The 26,064-nt window shown below is 46.7% G+C and overlaps 1 protein-coding gene across 1 annotated transcript; it reads left to right on the top strand.

Moving 5' to 3' along the window:
- Nucleotides 1-219: 219 nt before the first annotated feature.
- Nucleotides 220-25,033, top strand: LOC112256532 (rab3 GTPase-activating protein non-catalytic subunit). The gene is given in 35 exon segments (XM_042325479.1): nucleotides 220-622; nucleotides 1,476-1,558; nucleotides 4,645-4,765; nucleotides 4,905-4,986; nucleotides 5,226-5,273; nucleotides 5,371-5,446; nucleotides 5,538-5,639; nucleotides 5,749-5,848; nucleotides 6,847-6,945; nucleotides 9,100-9,248; nucleotides 9,414-9,493; nucleotides 9,794-9,883; nucleotides 10,057-10,196; nucleotides 10,365-10,554; nucleotides 10,651-10,794; nucleotides 10,928-11,010; nucleotides 11,116-11,180; nucleotides 11,278-11,368; nucleotides 11,451-11,578; nucleotides 13,844-14,057; nucleotides 14,465-14,562; nucleotides 14,823-14,928; nucleotides 15,239-15,399; nucleotides 15,463-15,637; nucleotides 20,431-20,595; nucleotides 20,685-20,791; nucleotides 20,991-21,057; nucleotides 21,136-21,206; nucleotides 21,569-21,604; nucleotides 21,729-21,803; nucleotides 22,885-22,906; nucleotides 22,909-23,099; nucleotides 23,185-23,487; nucleotides 23,631-23,795; nucleotides 23,962-25,033. Coding segments are annotated over 35 exon segments (4,089 nt in total). The 5' UTR covers nucleotides 220-513; the 3' UTR covers nucleotides 24,115-25,033.
- Nucleotides 25,034-26,064: the final 1,031 nt, after the last annotated feature.

Genomic DNA, 26,064 nt, shown 5'->3' with positions numbered 1-26,064 from the left:
TGAAAAGAAGAAGAAAACTCACAAAATATCTTATAGAAATACTTTACATTATTGTTTGTATGATAACGTGTACAAAATGTATTATGATAATTGTGCACATTTTCCATCATTTAAAAAAAACGTATTATCAATTTACAAAGTATGCAGGACGGGACTCTTATTCTGAAGTAGCCTATTCCAAAAATCCGTGACCTGAAAGTGTTAAGTTATTCTTGCCTGTTTCACAACGGTATGTGTCGTCACCAAAACACTTCAAGTAAAGAGTGGAAACGGTGCAAATAGTAACGAAAACCACTGACAGCAACAGCCTGGACACTTCATTTTCTACCGATATTCCTGGGAACGTTACAGATATCAACACAACGTTTCGCCGAGGACTCTAGTCTTGTCTTTTGTATAGATTAGCGAAAACTTAATCGTACTGTAACGTTGTTTCCCCCCTGTTGGACTGTAGCTGCTAGCTAGCCTAGCTGGCTAATTCCCTGTATCCGTTCTGGTCGGGACTGCATCGAAATGTCCTGCTGCCTGTTCGAGTACTGTCGGGTCCAAGAACTCAAAGCAGTCCGGGAGTTCTTGTTCCAGAGCCAGCAAAACAACAATTCCTCGGCGGACAAGAAAGGAGGTAGCTAACGCTCAGCTCTGGGAGAGAGAAGTTGCTGTTAATGACCAACTTGTGTGCTTGCTTTTCAAAAAGAGACTGCAAACGTTAATGTTTTAGCTATGGGCGAAGTCACCTATCGTCTCGTGTCTGCAGAATTTGCCAGCTCTCGAAGTCGCACTTTTTGTTCGTGTTCTAGTTGTTAGAAATGCCAGGGGCACGGAATGTAAACAATGCATCTCTTTAAATCCTTGGCCTGTCACATAATGAATAATATAATTAGAGATTATAGCAATTAATATACGCAAGGTGTAGTGATGGTGAGCCGGAGAGTTGCTTCGCTCCGCAGTGACAGCGGAATGCAGACAGGGATGGAAAGAAAGAGGGGGGAGGAAGGGGAGTTTTGCCCTTTGTCGTATGCAATGAGTCATCCTACTACAGGAGGGCATTTTAACAGATTACTGCATGATACTGGACAAAAGAAGACACGCACACAATCCACATGCATGCTCTTAACCCTGAGCCTGTGTGCATGCATGTTTCAGTAAGACCATAGCAACAGGCAATAGGAGTTCTGTCAATAGCTCTCCTCCCACTCATTGATATTTATAGCATCTCTAACTTCATCCATTTTCTCTCTTGGGTCAAGGGAATTCTCTTGTCCTTCATGCTCTTCTCTCTCTCTCTCTGCTTTCTCTGTTAGTGTGACCCCACCAGTTTGAAATATGTTGTACAAGTGTGTGTGTGTGTGTGTGTGTGTGTATCATCACCTGGTCTGAATAAATGTTCAACTTTATAGCCTTTATAGCTTTTAAAACTGACAATTGATTCTGGATTGCACCTTCAAATAATTTGTGATTTCCTTTCTCCCCCTCAGAGAATGAGCTGGCCTGGGACGACTCCAACTGGGGGTCATGGGATAAGCCTGAGGCCAAAGAAGTTGGAAGTGGGGAAACCACGGTCAGTTTGTCTGTCTCTTACACTCTTGTTCTCTGTAGTGGCGATTCCCTATGAGAAGCCACTGGCACAGGAGAGAGCTATCCATAACATGTCCTCAAATCAGGTTTCCAAACGTTAATCTTTTTGGCTGAAGTTCCAATTTATTGCGCATATATAAATAGCTTAAACACATTCCTATACTAAAGGTGCAGAGATGCATTCTATAAGCTGTATCTGTGATACGGTAAGAACTGTACGTGCTCTCTTCTCACCTCTGCTATCCCTTCCCGGTCACCTGCGCTATCCCTTCCAGGCCACCTGCGCTAACCCTTCCAGGCCACCTGCGCTATCCCTTCCAGGCCACCTGCGCTATCCCTTCCAGGCCACCTGCGCTATCCCTTCCAGGCCACCTGCGCTATCCCTTCCAGGCCACCTGCGCTAACCCTTCCAGGCCACCTGCGCTAACCCATCTCTACAAACAATAGTACGCAAGTATAAACACCATGGGACCACGCAGCCGTCATACCGCTCAGGAAGGAGGCACATTCTGTCTCCTAGAGATGAATGTACTTTGGTGCGAAAGTGCAAATCAATCCCAGAACAATAGCAAAGGACCTTGTGTAGATGCTGGAGGAAACAGGTACGAAAGTATCTATATCCACAGTAAACAAGTCCTATATCGACATAACCTGAAAGGCTGCTCAGCAAGGAAGAAGCCACTGCTCCAAAACCGCCATAAAAAAGCCAGACTATGGTTTGCAACTGCACATGGAGAAAAGTCCTCTAGTCAGATGAAACAAAAATGGAACTGTTTGGTCATAATGACCATCGTTATGTTTGGAGGAAAAAGAGGGAGGCTTGCAAGCAGAAGAACACCATCCCAACCGTGAAGCTCAGGGGTGGCAGCATCATGTTGTGGGGGTGCTTTGCTGCAGAAGGGACTGGTGCACTTCACAAAATAGATCGCATCATGAGGTAGGAAAATTATGTGGATATATTGAAGCAACATCTCAAGACATCAGTCAGGAAGTTAAAGCTTGGTCGCAAATGGGTCTTCCAAATGGACAATGACCCCAAGCATACTTCCAAAGTTGTGGCAAAATGGCTTAACGACAACAAAGTCAAGGTATTGGAGTGGCCATCACCAGTGTCTGACCTCAATCCTATAGAAAATTTGTGGGCAGAACTGAAAAAGTGTGTGCGAGCAAGGAGGCCTACAAACCTGACTCAGTTACACCAGCTCTGTCAGGAGGAATGGGCCAAAATCCACCCAACTTATTGTGGGAAGCTTGTGGAAGGCTTCCCAAAACGTTTGACCCATGTTAAACAATTTAAAGGCATTGCTACCAAATACTAATTGAGTGTATATAAACTTCTGACCCACTGGGAATGTGATAAAAAAAGAAAAAAAAAAGCTGAAATAAATCATTCTCTCTACTATTATTCTGACATTTCACATTCTTAAAATAAAGTGGTGATCTTAACTGACCTTAGACAGGGAATTTTTATTAGGATTAAATGTCAGGAATTGTGAAAATTTGTGAATTTAAATGTATTTTGCTAAGGTGTATGTAAACTTCCGACTTCAACTGTATACGCAACACATAAACAGGCCAAAACGTCTCCAACACTCTCCTTCTGTCCAGCTCTCTCCCAGTAGTCTTTCTTATAAAATAACGTCAGGGTTGATCTGGATCAAAAAGGGCAATGGCCTTGGTCTGCCAGGCGGCACAGCTAAATTGTAGGGTAGATTTTAGAAGCCCCCATCTTGGCGGTGTAGAGACAGTTTAGCAGTTTTAAAGCAAATTTCCTGCAATTCTACACACTTTGCCATGGAACTGAGAGAAAATGTTGCAGTTTTAAAGCTAATTTTCTGCAATTCTATGCATTTTGTAACAGAGAAGGCTGTGTTCATTTACTCAAACATAATAACAAAAGCAATACTACTAAATGTATTGTTTTGGGCATTTTCACTGCCTGTCTAGATTTTATTTTGGTGATTGTTAGTTCTCGAAGATTATATTATTTTAAATAATACACTCCCTTAAGCGGTTTATTAGGTACACCACCCTGTTCACGAAAACGTTTCACTCCTACAGACAGTGAGTCACGTGGCTGTGGCTTGCTATATAAAGCAGGCAGACAGGCATTCAGTTACTTTTTGATTGACATTAGAATGGGCAAAACAAGTGACCTAAGCGGCTTTGAGTATGGTATGATCGTCTGTGCAAGGCAGCACCGATATCTCAGAAACGTCTGGCCTCCCTGGCTTGTCACGGACAACCGTTGTCTAGGGTTTACCGAGAATGATGCTTGAAACAAAAAACATCCAGCCCACGGCAGTCTTGTGGGGGGCGAAAACGGCTTGTTGATGAAAGGAGAATGGCAAGAATTGTGCAAGCTAACAGGCGGGCCACAAACAGGCAAATAACGGTGCGGAACAACAGTGGTGTGCAGAACGGAATCTCGGAACTCGTCAGTCCTTGTCACAGATGGGCAAACGACTACACTGGGTTCCACTTCTATCAGCTAAAAACAAGAAGAACTAGCCTCAGTGGGCACCCGATCACCAAGACTGGACAATTTAGGAGTGGAAAAACATTGCCTGGTCTGGCAAATCCTAATTCCTGTTGCGTCATGCTGATGGCAGTCAGGATTTGAAGTAAGCATCATGAGTCCATGGACCCATCCTGTCTGGTGTCAATGGTACTCGGGGGTGTAATGATGTGGGGAATGTTTTCCTAGCACACGTTAGGCCCCTTGATACCAATTGAGCAATGTTTCCAAGCCCCAAATAATTAATTCTGTTCTGGCTGCAAAAGGGTGGTCTGACGCAGTACTAGATGGGTGTACATAGTTTATATCTGGTTTTAGTTGTTTAAGTTTACACTGAAAGCGTTTTTCCATCCCAAATGTTTTATTATTTCACTGTTTGGAAAAAAACAAACAAAAAAATGCTTAGGCGGCCCGCCCAAGGATTACAATGGCAGAAAAATCCCTAAAAATCCTTCATTATGCCTTTTGTCCTGTGCACAAAAATCAGATAGCACTCTTCCATAGCCGTCTGTGATCTCTGAGGATTGGTCCTGTTGTGGTGTGTTCCTCAGGGGGTGGAGGAGGACACTGCAGCAGTCAGCGCCCCCTGGCTGCAGGACTGTGTGGTGTCTCTGTCTCCCTGCTCAGACCTGATGGTCGTCGCCAAAGGCAGCAAGGCTGTGTTTCTTTCAGGTATGTCTCCCAAAACACAGACGCTCACGTTTAATGTACACACACACACACACACGCGCACATGCACAGACATGACACAGACACACTGCTGTTGATTGTGAGGGGGATGTGTGTTGCCTTTTTCTCTCGTCTCCGACAGCGAGGTGGCAAACAGATGACGGAGGCAGAGAGGGGATGACGCTGGCTGTGTCCTGGAGTGGAACTCTCAGCACCAACGAGGGGTGAGAGAACAGTGTGAGGAGGGGTGGTAGAACACGGGGACGAGAAGGAGGAGGGGAAGAAACATGGGGGTGGATGGATGAGACAGGGGGAGAGAACAGGGGGAGGAGGGGTGGGAGAACAGAGGGATGAGGGAGGTGGGGAAGAAACACGGGCGGATGAGAGAGGAATGTGAGAAGAGGAAAGGACACAGAAAGAAGACGTGATTCCAGATTCACTGTGCGTCTCTCTCTCTCTACAGGGAGAGTGTGAGCAACGTCATCTGTATACCTTTGGCCAGCCAGAAGAGGTAAGCTACCTAATGTGTTCACTTCTGTGCACATATCAGTGTGTATCTTAAGTTTGTTCTATTGATGAGTATTAACCTTCTCTCCGTCTGCGTTCAGGAGTTCCACGGGTCGACCAGACTGGACATGTATTGTCGTGGGCTTCTCATCTGGCTATGTACGCTTCTACACCGAGGTATAGCAGAATTTACTTCCGTGACCTGGAAGGCAGAATATCATCAGGAGTCTGGCTGGTGTTAATCTAACGGTGGTGTGTGTTTTGTCAGAGTGGGGTCCTACTCCTAGCCCAGCTGTTGAATGAGGATCCTGTCCTGAGGCTCAAGTGTCGCACTTATGAGATCCCCCGCCACCCCGGTGTCACCGAGCAGGTACGACTATGGCACACGTCGAAACGCTGACTGCTCTCTGGGCCTGGAGACCAAGGTTCTCTTGGTGAAACTTTGTATTTGTGAGTCTCTCTCTTTGTCTCTGTGTCAGCATGAGGAGCTGAGTATCCTTTACCCAGCAGCCCTGGTCACCATCGACGGCTTCAGTCTCTTCCAGTCTCTACGGGCCTGCAGAAACCAGGTGGCTCGAGGTACTGCTGCATGTGTGTGTGTTTTTGTGTCTGTTTGTTAAAGTACTATAGTAGCAGGACAGGTATGGCTGTAGTAGTTGTAAAACTAGTTTTAGTAATGCATTAATGGTGCTATGGATAAGAGCGTCTGTTAAATGACTAAAATGTAATTTTTTAAACAATTTTTGCATTGTCATTTCAGAAAATATCCATAATATATCTGTCGCTAGTAGTGTAATGATAGTGTTTCACAGTATTACTTACCCCCCCAGTGTTGTAATTGGCTGTGGTATTCGCCTATTGATTTCTGCCGCCGGAGAAGCATCTGTTGTCAAATTGGGAAAGCTGTTCTGACTTTGAATGGGCAAAAGCATGGAGGGGTTATCTAGTGGAAATCGCTAAGTCATTTCCTGGTTGCCAAAATTCTACACTGTTCGCTCAATTTCAGTTTATCATTGTGCCATGTATATCTCTGAAATATATTTTCAATAAAAAAATATATAATTTTTAAAGCTCATGGTAAGTTACTTTCGGTTTTGGTCCACTAGCTTCAAACAGCTGTACAGAGGGTAGTGCGTACGGCCCAGTACATCACTGGGGCCAAGCTTCCTACCATCCAGGACCTCTATACCGTTACTGTTATTTTATTGTTGCTCTTTAATTATTTGTTATTTTGATATTTTTATTTTTATTCTGAAATTTCAATGTAAAAATTCAAAGTAGTCCTATGTTTTAATAGAACCATCTTCTCTATTTGCTGGCTGGGTTCGCCAGAAAGGATGCAGGTACTGACACGCGCACACAAGCTAGTCTTTGACACTTAGCATAGTACCTGTAGTGTGTTTTGTATATTTCGTGTATTGTAGCTTGAGGTGATATACAGTATACTGGAATTCCATACCATTTACTTTTTTCCTCATCTCCTCTTTCTCTCTGTCTACCCTCTCTTCCTCCAAAACCCTTTCCATTGTCATTATTCTTAACTTTCTATGTGCATGTCTTCTTTCTCCCCTCCCCAGCGGCGGCAGCAGGCAGTGAGGTGGTCCAGCCTCCTCCTCTGGCCTATAAGAAGTGGGGTCTACAGGACATGGATGCTATCGTAGACCACAGCAGCGTGGGTGAGAGACAGGAGGGAGGGTTGGATGGATGGCTACAGGCAGTGGGAGGGCTGGAGGGGGAAGGAGGATGGAGTGGGAGGGCTGGAGGGGGAAGGAGGACAGGGGACGGACAGAGAGTGGGGGGGAGGACAGGAGGACAGGGGACGGACAGGGAGTGGGGGAAGGAGGGACGGACAGGGAGTGGGGGGGAAGGGGGACGGACAGGGAGGGGAGTGGGGGGGACGGGGGGAAGGGGAAGGAGGACGGACAGGGAGTGGGAGGGGGAGGGGGGACGGACAGGGAGTGGGGAGGGGGAGGGGGACGGACAGGGAGTGGGAGGGGGGGGGGGGGGACGGACAGGGAGGAGGGGGGGGGGGAAGGGGACAGGAGGACAGGGAGTGGGGGGTTGGAGGGGGGGGAGGACAGGGAGTGGGGGGGGAGGGGGAAGGAGGACAGGGAGTGGGAGGGCTGGAGGGGAGGACAAGGAGTGGGGGTGGGGGGGGAAGGAGGACAGGGGGGGGAAGGAGGACAGGGAGTGGGGGGGAGGGGGATAGGGGTTGGGGGGGAAGGAGGACTGGAGGGGGAGGGGGAAGGAGGACGGACAGGGGGTGTGGGGGGAAGGGGGGGAGTGGAGGGGGGGGAAGGAGGACAGGGGAGGGTTAGGGGGAGTGGGGGGTGGGGCTGGAGGGGGAGGACGGGGTTGGAAGGAGGACAGGGAGGGGGAAGGAGGACAGGGAGAGGGGGGGGGGAAGGAGGACAGGGAGTGGGGGTTGGAGGGGGAAGGAGGACAGGGAGTGGGGGGGTGGAGGGGGAAGGGGGGGAAGGAGGACAGGGAGTGGGGAGGGGGGGGGTTGGAGGGGGGAAGGAGGACAAGGAGTGGGGGTTGGAGGGGGAAGGAGGACAGGGGTTGGAGGGGAGGAAGGAGGACAGGGAGTCGGGGGGGGAGGGGGAAGGAGGACAGGGAGTGGGGGGGGGAAGGAGGGGGGGTTGGAAGGAGGACAGGGAGTGGGGGTTGGAGGGGGAAGGAGGACAGGGAGTGGGGGTTGGGGGGGAAGGAGGAGGGGGAAGGAAGGAGGACAGGGAGTGGGGGGAGGGGGAAGGAGGACGGGGAGTGGGGGTGGAGGGGGAAGGAGGACAGGGGGGGGTTGGAGGGGGGAAGGAGGACAGGGAGTGGGGGTTGGAGGGGGAAGGAGGACAGGGAGTGGGGAGGGGTAAGGAGGACAGGGAGTGGGGGGGGCTGGAGGAGGACAGGGGGGATGGACAGGGAGGAGGGATGGGAGGGGGGGGAAGGAGGACAGGGGAGGGGGGGGTTGGAAGGAAGGAGGACAGGGGGATGGACAGGGAGTGTGGGAGGGAGGAAGGAGGAGGACAGGGGGATGGACAGGGAGTGGGGGGGAGGGGGAAGGAGGACAGGGGGAGGGATAGGGGAGTGGGGGGGGCTGGAGGGGGAAGGAGGACGGAGTGGGGGGTTGGGGGGAAGGAGGACAGGGAGAGGGGAAGGAGGACAGGGAGTGGGGGGGGGGTAAGGAGGGGGGGAAGGAGGATGGACAGGGAGTGGGAGGGCTGGAGGGGGGGGAGGAGGACAGGGGGGACTGAGGGAGGGGAGGGGGGGATGGACTGGAGGGGGAAGGAGGACAGGGAGTGGGGGGGGGTGCTGGAGGGGAAGGAGGACAGGGGGAGGGGAGGGCTGAAGGAGGACAGGGAGTGGGGGGGGCTGGAGGGGGAAGGAGGATGGACAGGGAGGGGGGCTGGAGGGGGAGGAGGACAGGGAGTGGGGGTGGGGGCTGGAGGGGGAGGAGGACAGGGAGTGGGGGGCTGGAGGAGGACAGGGAGTGGGGGGGGCTGGAGGAGGACAGGGAGTGGGGGGCTGGAGGGGGAGGGGACAGGGAAGGAGGACAGGGGGCTGGAGGGGGAAGGAGGACAGGGAGTGGGAGGGGCTGGAGAGGGGGAAGGAGGACAGGGAGTGGGAAGGGCTGGAGGGGGAAGGAGGACCTGGGAGTGGGAGGGGCTGGAAGGGAAGGAGGACCGGGAGTAGGGGAGGGGGAAGGAGGACAGGGAGTGGAGATGAAAGGGGGAGAAGATCATGAAGAATCGATTGGATGGATACTGGTTGAGTGAAAGTGTAGCTATGTTCTCCAGTCTAACTGTGCTCTCTCTCTGTACCTCACTACACAGGTATAATGACCCTGTGTGTGTTTGACCAGATGAGGAATGCGTCTATCCTGGGGGGTTTCCATGCCTCTGTGAAGGGCAGCCTCCCCGCCATGAGTCAGTACATAACTGTGGGGGGAGGACCCTACACAGGCTTTTACTATGCCATAGAGGTGTGTTTGTGTCTGGCTGCTGTCCATTTTCTCACCTCACACATTTATTTGTTTATTTATCTCTGAGAGAATGTCATAGTTATTATCGGCTAAGAAAACAGTCAGCATTTGTTCAGACCAGTAGCAGGGATTCCTGACTTTCCTATTCTCTCTCCCTTCCTCTAGGGCAGCTCTCAGCCTCTCCTCTCCCACGTTGCTCTGGCTGTGGCCAGCAAACTCACATCGGCCTTATTCACCGCCGCCAGGTGTGTGTGTGTGTGTATTTCTCAGTGAATGTTAGGCTCGGGCGGTATACCATGTATACCGGGGTATTTTGAAATACCCACGGTATGACTGTCAATACCCTCACGGGGGGTGGGTGCTATGATTCTGCTTATAACCATGAGTTTAAATATCTACGATTTCCTCCAGCTCAGGGCTCCGTCTATGCATTTGGTTTGCCGTGTATTTTTCCTCTCCTTTCCCTTCTGTCTCTTCTCACTCTTTCTTCTGCATTGCCTCTGTACCCTTTCTCTTCCATCTAATTTTCTCTCGCTGTCTCTCAGTGGGTGGCTGGGGTGGAAGAAACAGAATGAGGAGGAGCCAATTCAGAAACAGAAGCCTAAGGTGGAACCGGCCACGCCCCTGGCAGTCAGGTGACAACACGTCCCTCTTATTAGAAGAACTAGGAAATTGTTTCTTCTGCACATTTACTCTGACACAGTCAACTTGCCTAGTTACCTTACCACTTTCACTTGTTTTCCATTTCTAAGTGAACTGATTACCTAGCCCATCCTCATCCTGTCCTTCCTCTCTGTCCCGGCCCCAGGTTTGGTCTCCCAGACTCACGACGTCATGGGGAGTCCATCTGTCTGTCCCCCTGTAACACTCTGGCTGGGGTCACGGACGACTTTGGCAGGGTCATGCTGCTCGACGTGGGGAGAGGCATCGCCATCCGCATGTGGAAGGGTGAGAGGGAGAGAAATAGAGTTTCCCTTTGACACTCAACAGTAACAAGTTTTTTTGGTTTATTATAAAGACAGCAAACATTGTGTAGGGTTTAGTTTTTGTTGAATTGGATAAAGGCCCTGGTTATACATCTAGTTCTAATCTAATTCTGACTGTCTCCTGCCCCAGGCTACCGGGACGCCCAGCTGGGTTGGGTCCAGGTGTCTGAGGGGAGGGGCGAGTCCTCCCCGTCCGCGCCCCTCCCACGGCGCCATGCTCAGTTTCTGGTCATCTACGCCCCCAGAAGAGGCATCCTGGAGGTGTGGGGCACACAGCAGGGCCCCCGAGTAGGAGCCTTCACTGTCGGGAAACACTGCAGGTACACACACACACACACACACACACACACACACACACACACAGTTCTGATTTAAAGCAGTTGTAACCATTCCCTTCTCTTGTGTGTGTGTGTCAGGTTGCTGTATGCAGGCTACCGGCTGATGGGGGTGAACAGTGTGACCAGTCAAGGCTGGCAGCTCCACACACAGCAGGTGTGTCTGTTCGACCCTGCTACTGGAGCACTACGCACTGTCACTGTCCCGTTCCATCTGGCCCTCAGGTGAGTACATACACACACTTTGTATCAGGGGTACAATTATTTGAATGTGAAAAGCTATTTCGAACACTGTGGTCTCTCGATTGTCATACATGGCAAAGATACACACGCAAAACAGCGTTGACTCCTGTTTCAGTGATAAGAAGAGTGAGAGAGCAAAGGATCTGCACCTGCTGAAGAGACTGACCACACTACTGAAGAGCAGAGAGTTGGAACCAGGTGAGATGGAGGGGGAACATGAAGAGGTTGAAGGAAGCCCTTTACAGAAATATTTCGACAGGGCAAACGACGAGCTCTTTCTTACCTTTGACCTTCTCTCCTCAGATTACCTGGAGAGCGAGGCCCAGCGTGTACTGCTGGACATCAAACACCCTGCCATTAAGAAACAGGTCAACGAGCACACACACCCAGACACAGATGGGGGGGGTCAGCACACCCAGGGAATGTCGTTTCTTATTACTTGCTGCTCTCTGTCCTGCCCTTTAGGCCCTGGAGTGTCTGCTAGCCAATAAAAATGCTCCAGTCTCCTGTCTGACCAACATCACCCGACTCTTACTGGCCAGTCTCAGGGGGAAAGGTACTGTGCGTTTCTGGACATTCATTGAGAATTCATATCAAAACCATGTTTTTGTACAAATGTGTGTGTGTTGTCCCTGCAGACCCTGAGGCGGTAGATGAAGCATTGCTCCAGTTGTGTTCCTCCCAGCTGAAACTGCTCCAGCTCTACACTGACATCCAACAGCTGCACTCTACTGTGGAGGCTAGCACAGATGCACACACTAAACCTGTGAGGGCAGAACCACTACGCATTCACACGCATTTTGTTCTTCTATCCTCGTTGGGATATAAAATGTACCCTTCCCATAACCCTAACCCGGCAGGTAGCCTATTGGTTAGAGCGTTGGGCTAGTAACAGAAATGCTGGATCGAATCCCCGAGCTGACAAGGTAAAAATCTGTCGTTCTGCCCCTGAACAAGGCAGTTAACCCACTGTTCCCCGGTAGGCCTTCATTGTAAATAAGAATTTGTTCTTAAATGACTTGCCAAGTTAAACAAAGGTTAAATAAACTAAATTGAATCAAGAACCCCTTAGCCTTAATTTAATTCTAAACTTAACCCTAACCCCTAAGTTTAAAATAGCCTTGTCCTTGTGGGGATGTGGAAAATGTCCCCATGAGAGAGAATTTTCCTTGTTTTACTATCCTTGTGGGGACTTTTGGGGATTTTGTATTTATTATGGATCCCCATAAAGGTGGCAGCTCCTCTTTCTGGGGTCTGGCAAAATTAAGGCAGTTATACCATTTTAAAAACATGACAATGCATTCATAACAGATTTCACAACACGCTGTGTGCCCTCTGGCACTTACTCCACTACAATATATCTACAACACAAAATCCATGTGTACGTGGGTGTATAGTGCCTATGTTTGTGTTGCTTCACAGTCCCCGCTGTTCCATAAGGTGTATTTTTTTAATCTGTTTTTTAAATCTGATTCTACTGCTGGCGTGAGTTACCTGATGTGGAATAGTGTTCCATGTAGTCGTGGCTCTATGTAGTACTGTGCTCCTCCTGTAGTTTGTTCTGGACTTGGGGACTGTGAAGAGACCTCTGGTGGCATGTCTTGTGGGGTACGCATGGGTGTCTGAGCTTTGTGCTAGTCATTTAAACAGACAGCTCAGTGCTTTCAAGATGTCAATACCTCTCACAAATACAAGAAGTGATGAAGTCAATCTCTCCTCCACTTTGAGCCAGGAGAGAATGACATGCATATTATTAATGTTTCCTCTGTGTACATCCAAGGGCCAGCCTTGACAGTCCCTCTTTGTGGCACCTGTCTACACGAATGAACAGTAGTCCTGGTGCGACAAAACTAGAGCCTGTAGGACCTGCCTTGTTGATAGTGTTGTAAAGAAGATAGAGCAGCGCTTTATTATGGACAGACTGTTGTCTCTGTTGTATCAATGTTTTTACCATCACAGTTTACAATCCAGGGTTACTCTGAGCAGTTTAGTCACCTCACCTTGCTCAATTTCCATTTTATTTATTACAAGATTTAGTTGAGGTTTAGGGTTGAGTGATTGATTTATCCCAAATACAATGCTTTGAGTTTTAGAAATATTTAGGATTAATTTATTCCTTGCCACCCAGTCGGACACCAACTGCAGCTCTTTGTTAAGTGTTTCAGTCACTGTAGTAGCTGATGTGTATAGTGTTGAGTCATCCACATACATAGACACACCGGCTTTACTCAAAGCCTGAGGTATGTCGCTAGTAAAGATTTGAAAAAAGTAATGGGCCTAGATAGCAGCCTTGGGGAATTCCTGATTTCTACCTGGATTATGTTGGAGAGGCTTACATTAATAAAGAACACCCTCTATGTTCTGTTAGACAGGTAACTCTTTATCCACAATATAGCAGCCATAACGCAGACTATGATCGATAATGTCAAAACCCGCACTGAAGTCTAACTAAACAGTCCCCCAAATCTTTTTATTAAACATTTCTCTCAGCCAATCATCAGTGCTGCATGCTGAAAGTCTGTTGTTAATTTGTTTACTGTGAAATAGCTTTGTATCTGGTCAAACAATTCTTTTTTTTGAGGCAGTAAAGGGGGCTTTACTATTCTTAGGTAGCGGAATTACTTTCGCTTCCCTCCAGGCATGAGGGCACACACTTTCTAGTAGGCTTAAATGGAAGATGTGGCAATATCGTCTGCTATCGTCCTCAGTAATTTTCCATCCAAGTTGTCTGACCCCGGTGGCTTGTCTTGTCAATAATTTTTTTTTCACCTCTTCCACACTCACTTTACGAAATTCAAAATTACAATTCTTGTCTTTCATAATTTGGTCAGATATACTAGGATGTGTAGTGTCAGCGTTTGTTTCTGGCATGTCATACCTACAATATGTTTGCTAATCTTGTCAATTAAAAAAATGTGGGTCCCCACAAGGATAGAAGAACCAACCCATACACACATACACACCCTAAACCTGTGAGTACAGCATTCTGAACTACTCTTCTTTTCTCTCTTTTCTTCCTCTTCCTATCCAGACGGAGCTTGCCGGTGTAGAGGAGGAGCTAGCCCGTGTCTCCCTCATCCTGCAGCGCTACACCGAGCTCACCTCCGGCTCCCGCCCCTCCGTCTCATTTGCCCAGGACTCCCCTGACGCATCACTTCCTGTACGCGGCTTCCTGTCCCAGATGGAGTGTGAAGGAGAGGAGCTCAGGGTGGTCCCAGGGCCTGACGCAGACTGGACACAACTGGGTAGGAGGAACGCACACACACACACACAAGTCACATTACCCCTATACAAATCTACCTCTATCACTCCAGTATCTCTTGCACATTGTAAATATGATATTGGAACTGACTGACCCTAAAAATGTGTTCTTGCTTTCTTGTGTGTTTTTGTTATACCTTATTATTTGTAGTATTACATTGTTATTGATTACTGCATTGTTGGGGTTAGAGCTAGCAAGAAAGGCATTTCACTGTACTTGTGCACGTGACATTGAAAATGTGTAAAATTGCAGGAAATTAGCTTTAATTAAAACTGCTACATTTTCCCTTCGCTCCATGGCAAAATGTGTAATTGTGCCCGTGACATTAAAACGTGAAACTTGAAACCTATGAGTATAAAGGGTAAGACTGTGTTGTTGTTTACCCTGTAGGGAGCTTTCTGTTCTGGGGCTGTCTGATAGGAGAGAGCCCTCTACAGAAAGTCTGTGACACACTACAGGAGACAGGCATCAGCCCACAGCATTTACTGGTGAGGAGAGGGAGGGTGGTACGGCAAAAGGATGGGAGTGTGACGTGCACTAATATCCATTCTGCATGCAGCACATGCTTTTTACCTGTGCTTCAGTGCAGGGACATTTCTTCATCTGCCCAACTGTATGTATTCATCCATCTTTTTTGATCCGTACCTCCGATTTAAGGAAGGGGAGATTTGGGTATGGGAGGAAGAATAGACTCAAATAGACAACATGGATGAGTTACATTTCCTTATGTGTGTGTGCTTTCCCTCAGTCTCTGCTGCTGAGTGTATGGCTGCACAGAGAGAAGGAAGTATTGAAGAAACCAAAGGCCGTCAGACACCTACACACACTCCTCACTGCCCTCAGCTCCATGAAAGGTGTGCGATCACATCGTATTTTGTAAGGTGGTCTGTGCTGTGATACAATTGAGTGAGCAGTTGGGTTGTGGTTAGATAATAGGTAGTGGAGTCCACAGGAGGCTAGTGGCACCTTCTTTGGGGCGGACAGGTTTGTGGTAATGGCTGGAGCAGAATTGTGGAATGGTATCACACGTGTGGTTTCGAAGTGTTTGATGCCATTCCATTTGTTCTGTTCCGGTCATTATTATGAGCCATCCTCCCCTCAGCAGCCTCCTGTGGTGGAGTTCCATTGACTTTCAGAGACGTCTCTGTTTCCTCCTCTCCTTAGGTGCGGTGGAGTCGTCGTGGGACATGCAGTGTGTCTCCCCCTGGTGGCAGCAGGTGCGGTCTGCGTGTGTCCAGTCACACAGTGCTGCTGCTGCCCTGCTGGCTGCAATAGTGGCTCACCGCGCTGCCAAGGATAACATCACCAGCCTGGCCGAGACTAAGGTAACACACACACACACTGATGTGTGTGTGCTTTATCACTGACTCTGTGTGTGTGTGTGTCAGTTTCAGTCAGAGTGGGAGGCGGTGTCGTTGGAGCTGGAGCAGTGGGCGGTGTGTGTGAGACAGCTGGAGGACGTGCTGGCCCTGCAGACGCTGCTGTGTGTGGCGCCTCTTAAAGGAACACCAGGGGGCGCCACACCACACTGCTCAGTCAAAGCCCTGCTGGAGGGGGGCCGAGGTACTGAACGAATACTTAACCTCTCTGGGATATTCAGGACGGTAGCATCCCACCCCGTCAACAGCCAGTGAAAGTGCAGGGCTTCAAATTCAAAACAACAAAAATCTCATAATTAAAAATCCAAGCGTACAAGTATTTTACACCATTTTAAAGATAGATAAGAATTCTTGTTAATCAAGCCACAGTGTCTGATTACAGCGAAAGCACCACAAACGATTGTTAGGTCACCACCAAGTCACAGAAAAACAGCCATTTTTCCAGCCAAAGAGAGGAGTCACAAAAAGCAGAAATATAGATAAAATTGATCACTAACCTTTGATGATCTTAATTAGATGACACTCATAGGACTTCATGTTACACAATACATGTATGTTTTGTTCGATAAAGTGCATATTTATATCAAAAAATCTGTTTACATTGGCGTGTTATGTTCAGTAGTTCCAAAACATGTGGTGATTTTGCAGAGAGCCACATCAATTTACAGAAATACTCATAATAAACATTGATAAAACATACAACTATTATACATGGAACTTTAGATAAACTTCTCCTTAACTTGTTATGGCTGCAATCCCCCTATCGGGATAAGTGTCATCAACAACCGCTGAATAGCATAGCGCTGCATTCAATAAATATTACTACAAATATTTAGATTCATGAAATCACAAGTGCAATATAGGAAAACACAGTTTAGCCTTTTGTTAATCCACCTGTTGTGATGCTTTACAGCAAAAGCAATCCAAGCGTTTGTGTAAGTTTATCGATCGCACGATAAAACATTAAGTACATTTAGCATCAGGAAGCTTGGTCACGAAAATCAGAAAAGCAATCAAATTAATCGTTTACCTTCGATCTTCGAATGTTTTCACTCACGAGACTCCCAGTTACACAACAAATGTTCCTTTTGTTCCATAAAGATTATTTTTATATCCAAAATACCTCCGTTTGTCGCGTTATGTTCAGAAATCCACAGGAAAGAGCGGTCACGACAACGCAGACGAAAATTCCAAATAGTTTCCATAATGTCCACAGAAACATGTCAAACTTTTTTTATAATCAATCCTCAGGTTGTTTAAAAAAATATATAATCGATAGTACATCAACCGCAAATGTCTTTCACAGTAGGAGAGGGAAAAGCAATACCTATCCAAACTCTGTTGCATGAGCAAAACTCATGTGACCACTTGACGCAATGTTATCGTTCTGGCTCAATTTTCAAAATAAAAGCCTGAAACTGTCTGAAGACTGACACCTTGAGGAAGCGATAGGAAAAGGAATCTTGTTCATATCCCTTTAAATCCAGCAAAGGAGTTTTCAAAATGGAAGCCACTTCCTGTTTTGATTTTCCTCAGGGTTTTGCCTGATATATCAGTTCTGTTAAACTCACAGACAATATTTTGACAGTTTTGGAAACTTCAGTGTTTTCTATCCAATACTAATAATAATATGCATATATTAGCAACTGAGACTGAGGAGTTGGCCGTTTACAATGGGCACCTTTTCATCCAAGCTACTCAATACTGCCCCTGCAGCCATAAGAAGTTAATGCAACCGCTGTGTCAGATTTTTTAAAAACTTTACGGAAAAAGCATACCATGCAATCTGAGTACGGCGCTCCAAAACAGCCAAAGATTAATCCGCCATGTTGTGGAGTCAACATTAGTCAGAAATAGCATTCTAAATATTCACTTACCTTTGATGATCATCAGAATGTACTCCCAGGATTCCCAGTTCCACAAATGTTTGATTTGTTCGATAAAGTTCGGAATTTATGTACAAATACCTCCTTTTGTTAGGGCGTTTGGTAAACAAATCCAAACGCACGTGCAAGTCCAGCCGAAAGGTCTGACGAAATGTCCAAAAAGTTATGACATGTCGTAGAAACATGTCAAACGAAGTATAGAATCAATCTTTAGGTTGTTTTTAATCATAAATCTTCAATAATGTACCAACCGGAGAATTCCTTTGTCTGTAGAAAAGCAATGGAATGCAAGCTAACTTTCACGTGACCGCTCGTCACGAGCTCGTGGAAATCTGCCAGACACCTGGCTCAATCCCCTCTCATTCGGCCCCAATTCACAGTAGAAGCATCAAACAAAGTTCTTAAGACTGTTGACATCTAGTGGATGCCTTAGGAAGTGCAACATGACTAATATCCCACTGTATCTTTGATAGGCTATGAGTTGAAAACCTATAAACCTCAGATTTCCCACTTCCTGGTTGGATTTTTCCCAGGTTTTCGCCTGCCAAATGAGTTCTGTTATACTCACAGACATCATTCAAACAATTTTAGAACCTTCAGTGTTTTCTATCCAAATATACAAGTTATATGCATTTTCTTGCTTTTATGGCTGAGTAGCAGGCAGTTTACTCTGGGCACCTAATTCATCCAAGCTACTCAATACTGCCCAGTCACCAAGAAGTTAAGAAATACCATAAGAAATAAAAAAGGCTGTGGCTGCGAATCCGTAGGTAAACGCCCCTTTCCGCCCGTCTCACTAGAACCCAATGGAAAGATCCGGATCACGTTCTGCGCATGTGTTACTTGGCGCACAAATTTGTGTGTTCACCCTCCCTTCACTTTTCTCACTGTCAATCGTGAATGATAATAATTTTTTGGAGCGAACTTTTGAGCAGATGGTGTTATTAACAAACTGCAGCATACCTGTGTTTTGATTCAATCAAAGCACATGCATTACGTGACCAAAAGTATGTGGACACCTGGTTGTCAAACATTTCATTCCAAAATCATGTGCATTATTATGGAGTTTGTCCCCCCTTTGCAGCTATAGCAGCCTCCACTCTTCTGGGAAGGCTTTCCACTAGATGTTGGAACATTGCTGTGGGGACTTGCTTCCATTCAGCCGCAAGAGCATTAGTGAGGTCGGGCACTGATGTTGGGCGATTAGGCCTGGCTCGCAGTCTGTGTTCCAATTAATCTCAAAGGTGTTCGATGGGGTTGAGATCAGGGCTCTGTGCAGGCCAGTCAAGTTCTTCCACACCGATCTTGAGAAATCATTTCTGTATGGACCTCGCTTTGTGCACAGGGGCATTGTCATGCTGAAAAAAGAAAAGGCCTTCCCCAAACTTTTGCCACAAAGTTGGAAGCAAAGAATCGTCTAGAATGTCATCGTATGCTGTAGCGATAAGATTTCCCTTCACTGGAACTAAGGGCCTAACCTGAACCATGAAAAATAGCCCCAGGCCATTGTTCCTCCTCCACCAAACATTACCGTTGGCACTATGCACTGGGGCAGTTCTCCTGGCATCTGCCAAACCAAGGTTCGTCTTTTGTACTTCCAAATGGTGACGGGTGAGTCATCACTCCAGGAACATGTTTCCACTGCTCCAGAGTCCAATAGTGGTGAGCTTTAGACCACTCTAGCCGACGCTTGGCATTGCGCATGGTGATCTTAGGCTTGTGTGTGACTGCTCGGCCATGGAAACCCATTTCATGAAACTCCCGACGAACAGTTATTGTGCTGACGTTGCTTCCAGAGACAGTTTGGAACTCTGTAGCGAGTGTTCCAGCCGAGGACAGACGATTTTTACTTCGCTATGCGTTCAGCACTTGGCGGTCCGATTCTGTGAGCTTGTGTGGCCTACCACTTCGTGGCTTAGCTGTTGTTGCTCCTAGACATTTCCACTTCACAATAACAGCACTTACAGTTGACCGGGGCAGCTTTAGCAGGAAAGAAATTTGACGAACTAAGGTGACATCCTATGACGGTGCCACGTTGAAAGTCACTGAGCTCTTCAGTAAGGCCATTCTACTGTCAATGTTTGTCCATGGAGATTGCATGGCTTGTGTGTTTGATTTTTATACACCTGTCAGCAACGGGTTGTCCAATTTAAGAAGAAAAAAATATATTTAGCGTATTTTTGCCCAGTGGAGCGCGCTGTGGCCGCACGAGAGAGAAATGCCACCATTCACGCGGCATCCTGAGATCTCATAAGAAATGGCCGGAGAAACAATGTCCGTAGGGGGAATAGCAGGTAAGTGAGAGTTGAGGGTGTGGGGGTGGTCTGACGGTAGAAACTATTGGCCAGTCTCAGTTTTTTGCCATGTACTGCCTGCTTCTGAGTGATTGAATCGGGGAGAACAGGGCGTGGCTGGGGTCCCTGATGATCCTCTTGGCCTTCCTGCAGCACCTGGTGTTGTAGGGTAGGTAGTGTGCGCCCAATGGTGCATTCGGCTGCACGTATCACCCTCTGAAAAGCCGTGCGGTCCACGGCGGTGGAGTTGCCGTACCAGGCTGTGACGCAGCACGACAGTATGCTCTCAATGGTGCTCCTGTAGAACACTGAGAGGGCCCACGGGGACAGGCTGAATTTTTTTCAGCATCCTGAGGTTGAAGAGTCGCTGTCGTGCCTTCACTACGGTGTCCTTGTGGTTAGACCATTTCAGCTTCATTCCAATAACGGTATACTATGCTATTATAAATTGTCACTGTGATCTTGCAGACATTGATTCAGCTTTGATCTACTGGTAACTATTAAACGAGCACCATTTGCCAGAGTAGCCTGTTCTCTCTCTGTTCTCACAGAGACTGTGTGTAAAGTACAGAATCCAACATGCGCAGAAGCTTCTAGACCTTTAACCCCCAGGAAGAAAGATCTAGAAAAGTCAGATCCGCAGCCACTTTGAATAAAAAGCCCATAATCCTTACCTTAAATCCTTGAAGGAATCTCAGATCTGAGAGGCTTGGGATTGGTGAGAGTGGTAAAGTAAAACTTTGCTTTCACCAATCCAATCACATGAACAGTAGATTCCCCCCCCTTTCTTCTCTCAGGTGGTATAGCAGACAGTGTGGCTAAGTGGGTGTTCAGGCAGGACTTGGCCCCTGAGCGGCTAAAGGACATGCTGCAGAGGGGGGAGGCCCAGAGGACAGAACAGCCCTCCCAGCCAGTGCTGCGGGAGAAAAGCCAGGAGGATGCAGACTTCAATAGGGCAGCAGGTGAGTGGGTACTCTATGGTCGCTAAACTGATTCCTCTATAGGAAGTGTGGTTGTTGTATTAACGAGTGTGTTTTCTGTGTTCCTCCAGAGCTGCTGGTGTCTGTGTGTCAGCGTTTCCCAGACTCCCTCTCTCCTGACCTGCTCTTTGCCCACTGCTGCTGGGAGTATGTGGTGCAGTGGAACAAATACCCAGAGGTTTGGCTCCAAACAGTACCAGCACACAGACACTCACATCTATACACATTTCAGTTGAATGCATTCAGTTGTACAACTGACTAGGTTATCCCCCTTTCCCTTACAGACACTCACATCAATACACATCTATATATATACACACACACACACACACACACAGTTTAGGTGTACAATCTAATGTTTCCTTCTCTCCCTGAAGGAGGGGCGGTATCTGTGTTGTGCAGTGGAACACCTGAAGCTCGTCTCTAGTCCTCACATCCAGCTGGGTCAGACAATACATAATCATATTTAATATTCACGCTGTGTGTCCCTTGGTTTGTACTATAAGAGTCTTTCTCCTGCAGGCATCTCCTCAATGATGTGGAACACGTTCATCGTTAAACGTTTCTCAGCTGCTGCTTTCCTTATGGAGAAGGTGAGCAGCAATTTCTTTTTTGTGTGTGTTTGTATGTGAGAGAGTTCTGATGCATGAAACGTCACGATCATAATTATTTTTTATAATGCTCTTCACTTTTCAACTGGCTATAAAACTGACATTTCACTTGTGTAGAAATATGATTTTACATTTAGTTTGGTCGAAGTTGTAGGGTTTTCTGCAGACATCAGCTGAAATGTACCAATATATTTGCATAGCTGAACATTCTCACGCTATTACAACTGTCACAAGATTAGTATTTCATAGAGTGGGACTCAAATGGGTTCTGCTTTCAACAGAACAGGAAACTGGTGTCCTATATTTTTGTTTCATGAAAGATTGTTTGTGTTTCCTCTCCACAGGTGGGGAAGGCCCCTAAAGACCGCCTGTGTCGACGGGTGAGCAGAGCCCTGCTCTATTCAGCTACACGTCTACCTCTCTGATTGGGACTTGTTGAGCTTGGGCTGTGAATAGACGTGCACATAGCGGTATATAACATTGGTGGTGTCTGTGTGTATTCAGGATGTGGGAATGGGAGACGGTGCCACGACATCATTCCTGGGCTCCTGTGTTGCGCTGCTACAGATTCTGATGGAGGTACACACAAATAGATGGATGGATGCATACAGTTAGGCAGATTAACTGCAGCACAGGTAAAAAGCATGTGCTGCATGCAAAGTGGATGTAAGTACAAGAGGATTTGTCACAGCAATGATGTACCATTCAGGGCTCGAAATTAAGGGCTTCCCGTCTTCCCGGGCACAATAGAAATACAAATAAATTCTGTGATAGTTCAAAACAGACGTTGGGACGGTTCTAAATAGAAGTTGGGGGACCATAGGCCAGAAAAATATAAAATGCATACAACAGTGGTTCCATACTAAAATGTTTACGCACAAAGACGAGGCTGCTGAAACAGATCACAACATTTAGCTTAAAAGTTGCTAAACTATGAATAATTCACATTACAAGAGCAGCAATGTGTTCACTCCTCTCAGCCATATGCGTGAATGTTCCACAATGTTATTACGGGAGAACAGCATTCCCAAACGTGCAACTGATGCGAGAGGTTTTTAAAATGCCATATATTATTTTACCTTTTTTATTTAACCTACTAAAATGTACAAAAAGTTATGTAAGTGGTGGTGCTCAGAAAGGTCAAGGCCACCATTCTTCAGTGACTGAAGAGGGAAGTTGAAGCAGAGAAAGTGAAGGCTGGGAACACACACATTCTTTATTGTATAGGCTATTGTTGTTTTAATGGGGCAGCTGTTGGTGGAATGTAATGTCGCTAACTTAAGTTTGTTCAGTAACCAGTTCACAATAACGTAGTTCTCTCTTAGATAAGATGCTCAACATTTTTTTCTTAAATAAATAATATAGACTGTATCTGTCTCAGAAATACACACACACAGCAAAATCACTGCAAATGACCTAGACCCATGTTGGCATATCAAAAACTTTTTATTTTATTTTAAATAGTATTTTAATTTTGGGATAGTTCAACTTCAGTTTGGGACAGTTGAAATTGCACTTCGGGACGGTGAGGAAACAAGTTAGTCGCGAGCCCTGGTACCATTGCTGCAGCATTGAAAAATTACTTTTGAACTAAAGCATTTGTAGATTGATAGTGGCAAGTGAGGCTTTTCCTTGGTAACTCTGAACCCCCCTCCTCCAGGCAGACTCGGGGATAGAAGAGGTGACCCTCCAGAGCTGTGTGTGGAGGAGGTGTGGGGGGTAGCGGAGGGTCCTGCCTCCATAGTAGAGTTAGCCCTGGAGCAGAGAGGAATCCACTACCCCCTTGTACAACACCACTGTCTCCTGGCCACTCTACTACACACTGCTATGACCTTCAACCTCCGGGTCAAACCACTCAGTCTGTTCGACAGCAAGGTGAGACAAACACATGTGGCGTAAACCAAAGAGTACACACATGCATAACACCTACAGTATACTCACTGCAAGTCTTTCCTTCCAGGGTAAGAGTGCCTTCTTCAGAGAGTTGGTGTCCATCCAGCTGATGCCCAGCGGAGATATGGACCCTGGACTGGTCTCTCTTAGACAGGAGTTCCTTCTCAGGGTGTTGACAGGCTGGGTGAAGACCCAGAGTGAGGCAGGGATGGCTCCTGCATCCACCCGGCTGGACCTTGACTCAGGGGACGAGACGTGGCCCTCTCTGTGTCTGGACCTGGGGACCCTGCTGCAAGTCAACCCAGACGTCCTGCGCAGACACCTGGTGTGTGAGCTGTACAACCATGGCCTGGACCCCCGGGCAGAGCAGGTAGGTAGTCATAAACACCAACAACTCCCTCAATACATGTTACATTATACACACATTAATCAAATGAATATGATCACTCAAAGTATATTAAAAAAGCGGAAGCTAGCCTGTGTGTGTGTGTGTGTGTGTGTGTTATCTGTCAGGTGATGTTGGAGGTGGAGGATAAGGACGTGTTGGGTTCTCAGCTGTTGGTTCTAACAGGCCAGAGGCTGAGCTACTCCCTGCTTCACACCCAGACCCAGACCAAGCCCGCCATGGAGCTGCTGGCACGCCTCCCCCCCACACTCTGCACCTGGCTCAAGGCTATGGTGAGACCAACCTCTGTGTTACCTTACAGCATGCTAGAACAACTGTCTCAGGGTGATTAAAAGCATCTCTTAGCCTAATTCAACCCCCTAGTGTTGCCTGGTTTACTGATGGTGTTTGTATTTATCTCTGCGTGTGTGTGTGTTTATCTGTGTGTGTTATCCCCAGGATCCCAGTGAGCTGGGGTGCCTGTCGGTGCCCTTGAGCCAGACCAGCAGGCTGGTGAGCCGCCTCATAGAGATCCTACCTGAGAACCACGGCCAGTACAGCCTGGCACTACACCTACTGGAGGCTGTGGAGGTCCTGCAGGGAGAGGACTGAGTGAGAGGGGGGGAGGAGAGCAAGAGGCTCAGGAAGAGAGATGGCCTGTGTGCAATTCCGTTCCTGCTGTCATTGCTAGCATCCAGGATAGGAGTGAGAGAGTAAACTGTTGAAGTAGGAAATATATAGGATTATACAACTATCATGTACAGGAAGGAGATGTCAGGGAAATGGCCACCCTGTTTGAGAGGAGGCTCATGTGTTCAGTTGAAAAAATGTAATTGTAAATGAAAGATGGAGGGATAATTGTTTTGTTTGAAGTCTGCATTTCTGAAGGGGATATGCTATATGAGCATGGTGTTATATATCCATTTGTTTTTGTCACTTCCTACTTATTTTTTAAAACTCTGTCTGTCAGCTATACCTAGCAGCCCCTGTACTGCCCATTCTAACAGACTTAACAATCCAATCAAAGGGGGTTGCAGGGTGTGTTTGTGTGCCATATCATTGTTTAGTAAGCATCCCTTTCTCTTCACCTGTCCCTCAGATGAGTAATGATGATGTATGATAGACAGAATGGATGATCTGGTTATTTATACACGCTGCAGTACTGTACTAGCTGTGCCTGTACCCTCTGTACTGTTCTACACCCTGGCTGAGGAACCCCACTGGGGGCAGACAGAACAGACTAAATGCTCAGCATGGTCTAGCTTTGGTCTCTTTCTCTCTGGGTCTGGGGTAAGAGCAGTCAACGCTGGTCATGGTGGTACTTTCCATTCCGTATTCTCTCCGGACCATTCAGGTAGGCAGACCTTTATAACGTTTTGTACAGTAGCTCACTGACCTCATCCAGAGGGTGATGGGAATCACTGACTATTTGATTACTGTAAGGTAGCGCAATTCCCAACATACCATATCTGGCTTCCATGTGTATTATGTTGGTCAATATTCAAACTAAAGTAAATAATTCTTCATTTAATGAGTTTGGTATAGGAGTATTATACAGAGGTTTGCATTTACAAGTAAAAATATGGAAGAACAATTACCCAAAACCATAATCATCATAGTTTGTTAAAAACGTCTTAGGGCTGAAATCCCGTTAACGGGATCGATATGACAACAGCCAGTGAAAGTGCAGGGCGCCAAATTCAAAACATCAAAAATCTCATGATTAAAAGTCCTCAAACATACATGTATATCTTATACCGTTTTCAAGGTAGTCTTGTTGTTAATCCCACCACAGTGTCAGATTTCAAATAGGCTTTACGGCGAAAGCACCACAAACGATTACAAAAAGTCACAAAGAGAGAATTAATCACTAACCTTTGATGATTATTCATCAGATGACACTCATAGGACTTCATGTTACACAATACATTTATGTTTTGTTTGATAAAGTTCATATTTATCAAAATATGACTTTACATTGGCGCGTTACATTCACTAGTTCCAAAAACATCCAGTGATTTTGCATAGCCACATCATTCAACAGAAATACTCATCATAAATGTAGTTGATAATACAAGTTATACACATGGAATTATAGATATACCTCTCCTTAATGCAACCGCTGTGTCCGATTTCAAAAAACCATGTTGGCGTCAACATAAACAAGAAATGACATGATAAATATTCCCTTACCTTTGATGATCTTCATCAGAAAGCACTCCAGGAATCCCAGGTCCACAATAAATATTTGTTTTGTTCCATAATACCCGTTATTTATGTCCAAATACCTCCGTTTGGTATACATATCCAAACGCTCATTCTGGTCAGAGTTACTACCAGACAAAAACTTCAGAAAGTTATTACAGGTCGAAGAAACATTTCAAACTAAGTACAGAATCAATAATTAGGATGTTTTTAACATATAGCTTTAATAAAGTTCCAACCGGAGTATTCCTTTGTATCTTGATGAGCAATGGAACCCAAGTGGATACCATGAGGAATGAGCGTGATCAGAAAATGGCTGACTGCCAGTCACCTGATAGATTCTGCTCTCATTCAGTC

The sequence above is a fragment of the Oncorhynchus tshawytscha genome, linkage group LG08 (genome assembly GCF_018296145.1).
Source record: "Oncorhynchus tshawytscha isolate Ot180627B linkage group LG08, Otsh_v2.0, whole genome shotgun sequence".
NCBI lineage: Eukaryota > Metazoa > Chordata > Actinopteri > Salmoniformes > Salmonidae > Oncorhynchus > Oncorhynchus tshawytscha.
Note: the sequence above shows the minus strand (reverse complement) of the source record. Positions and strands in the feature narration are given on the sequence as shown.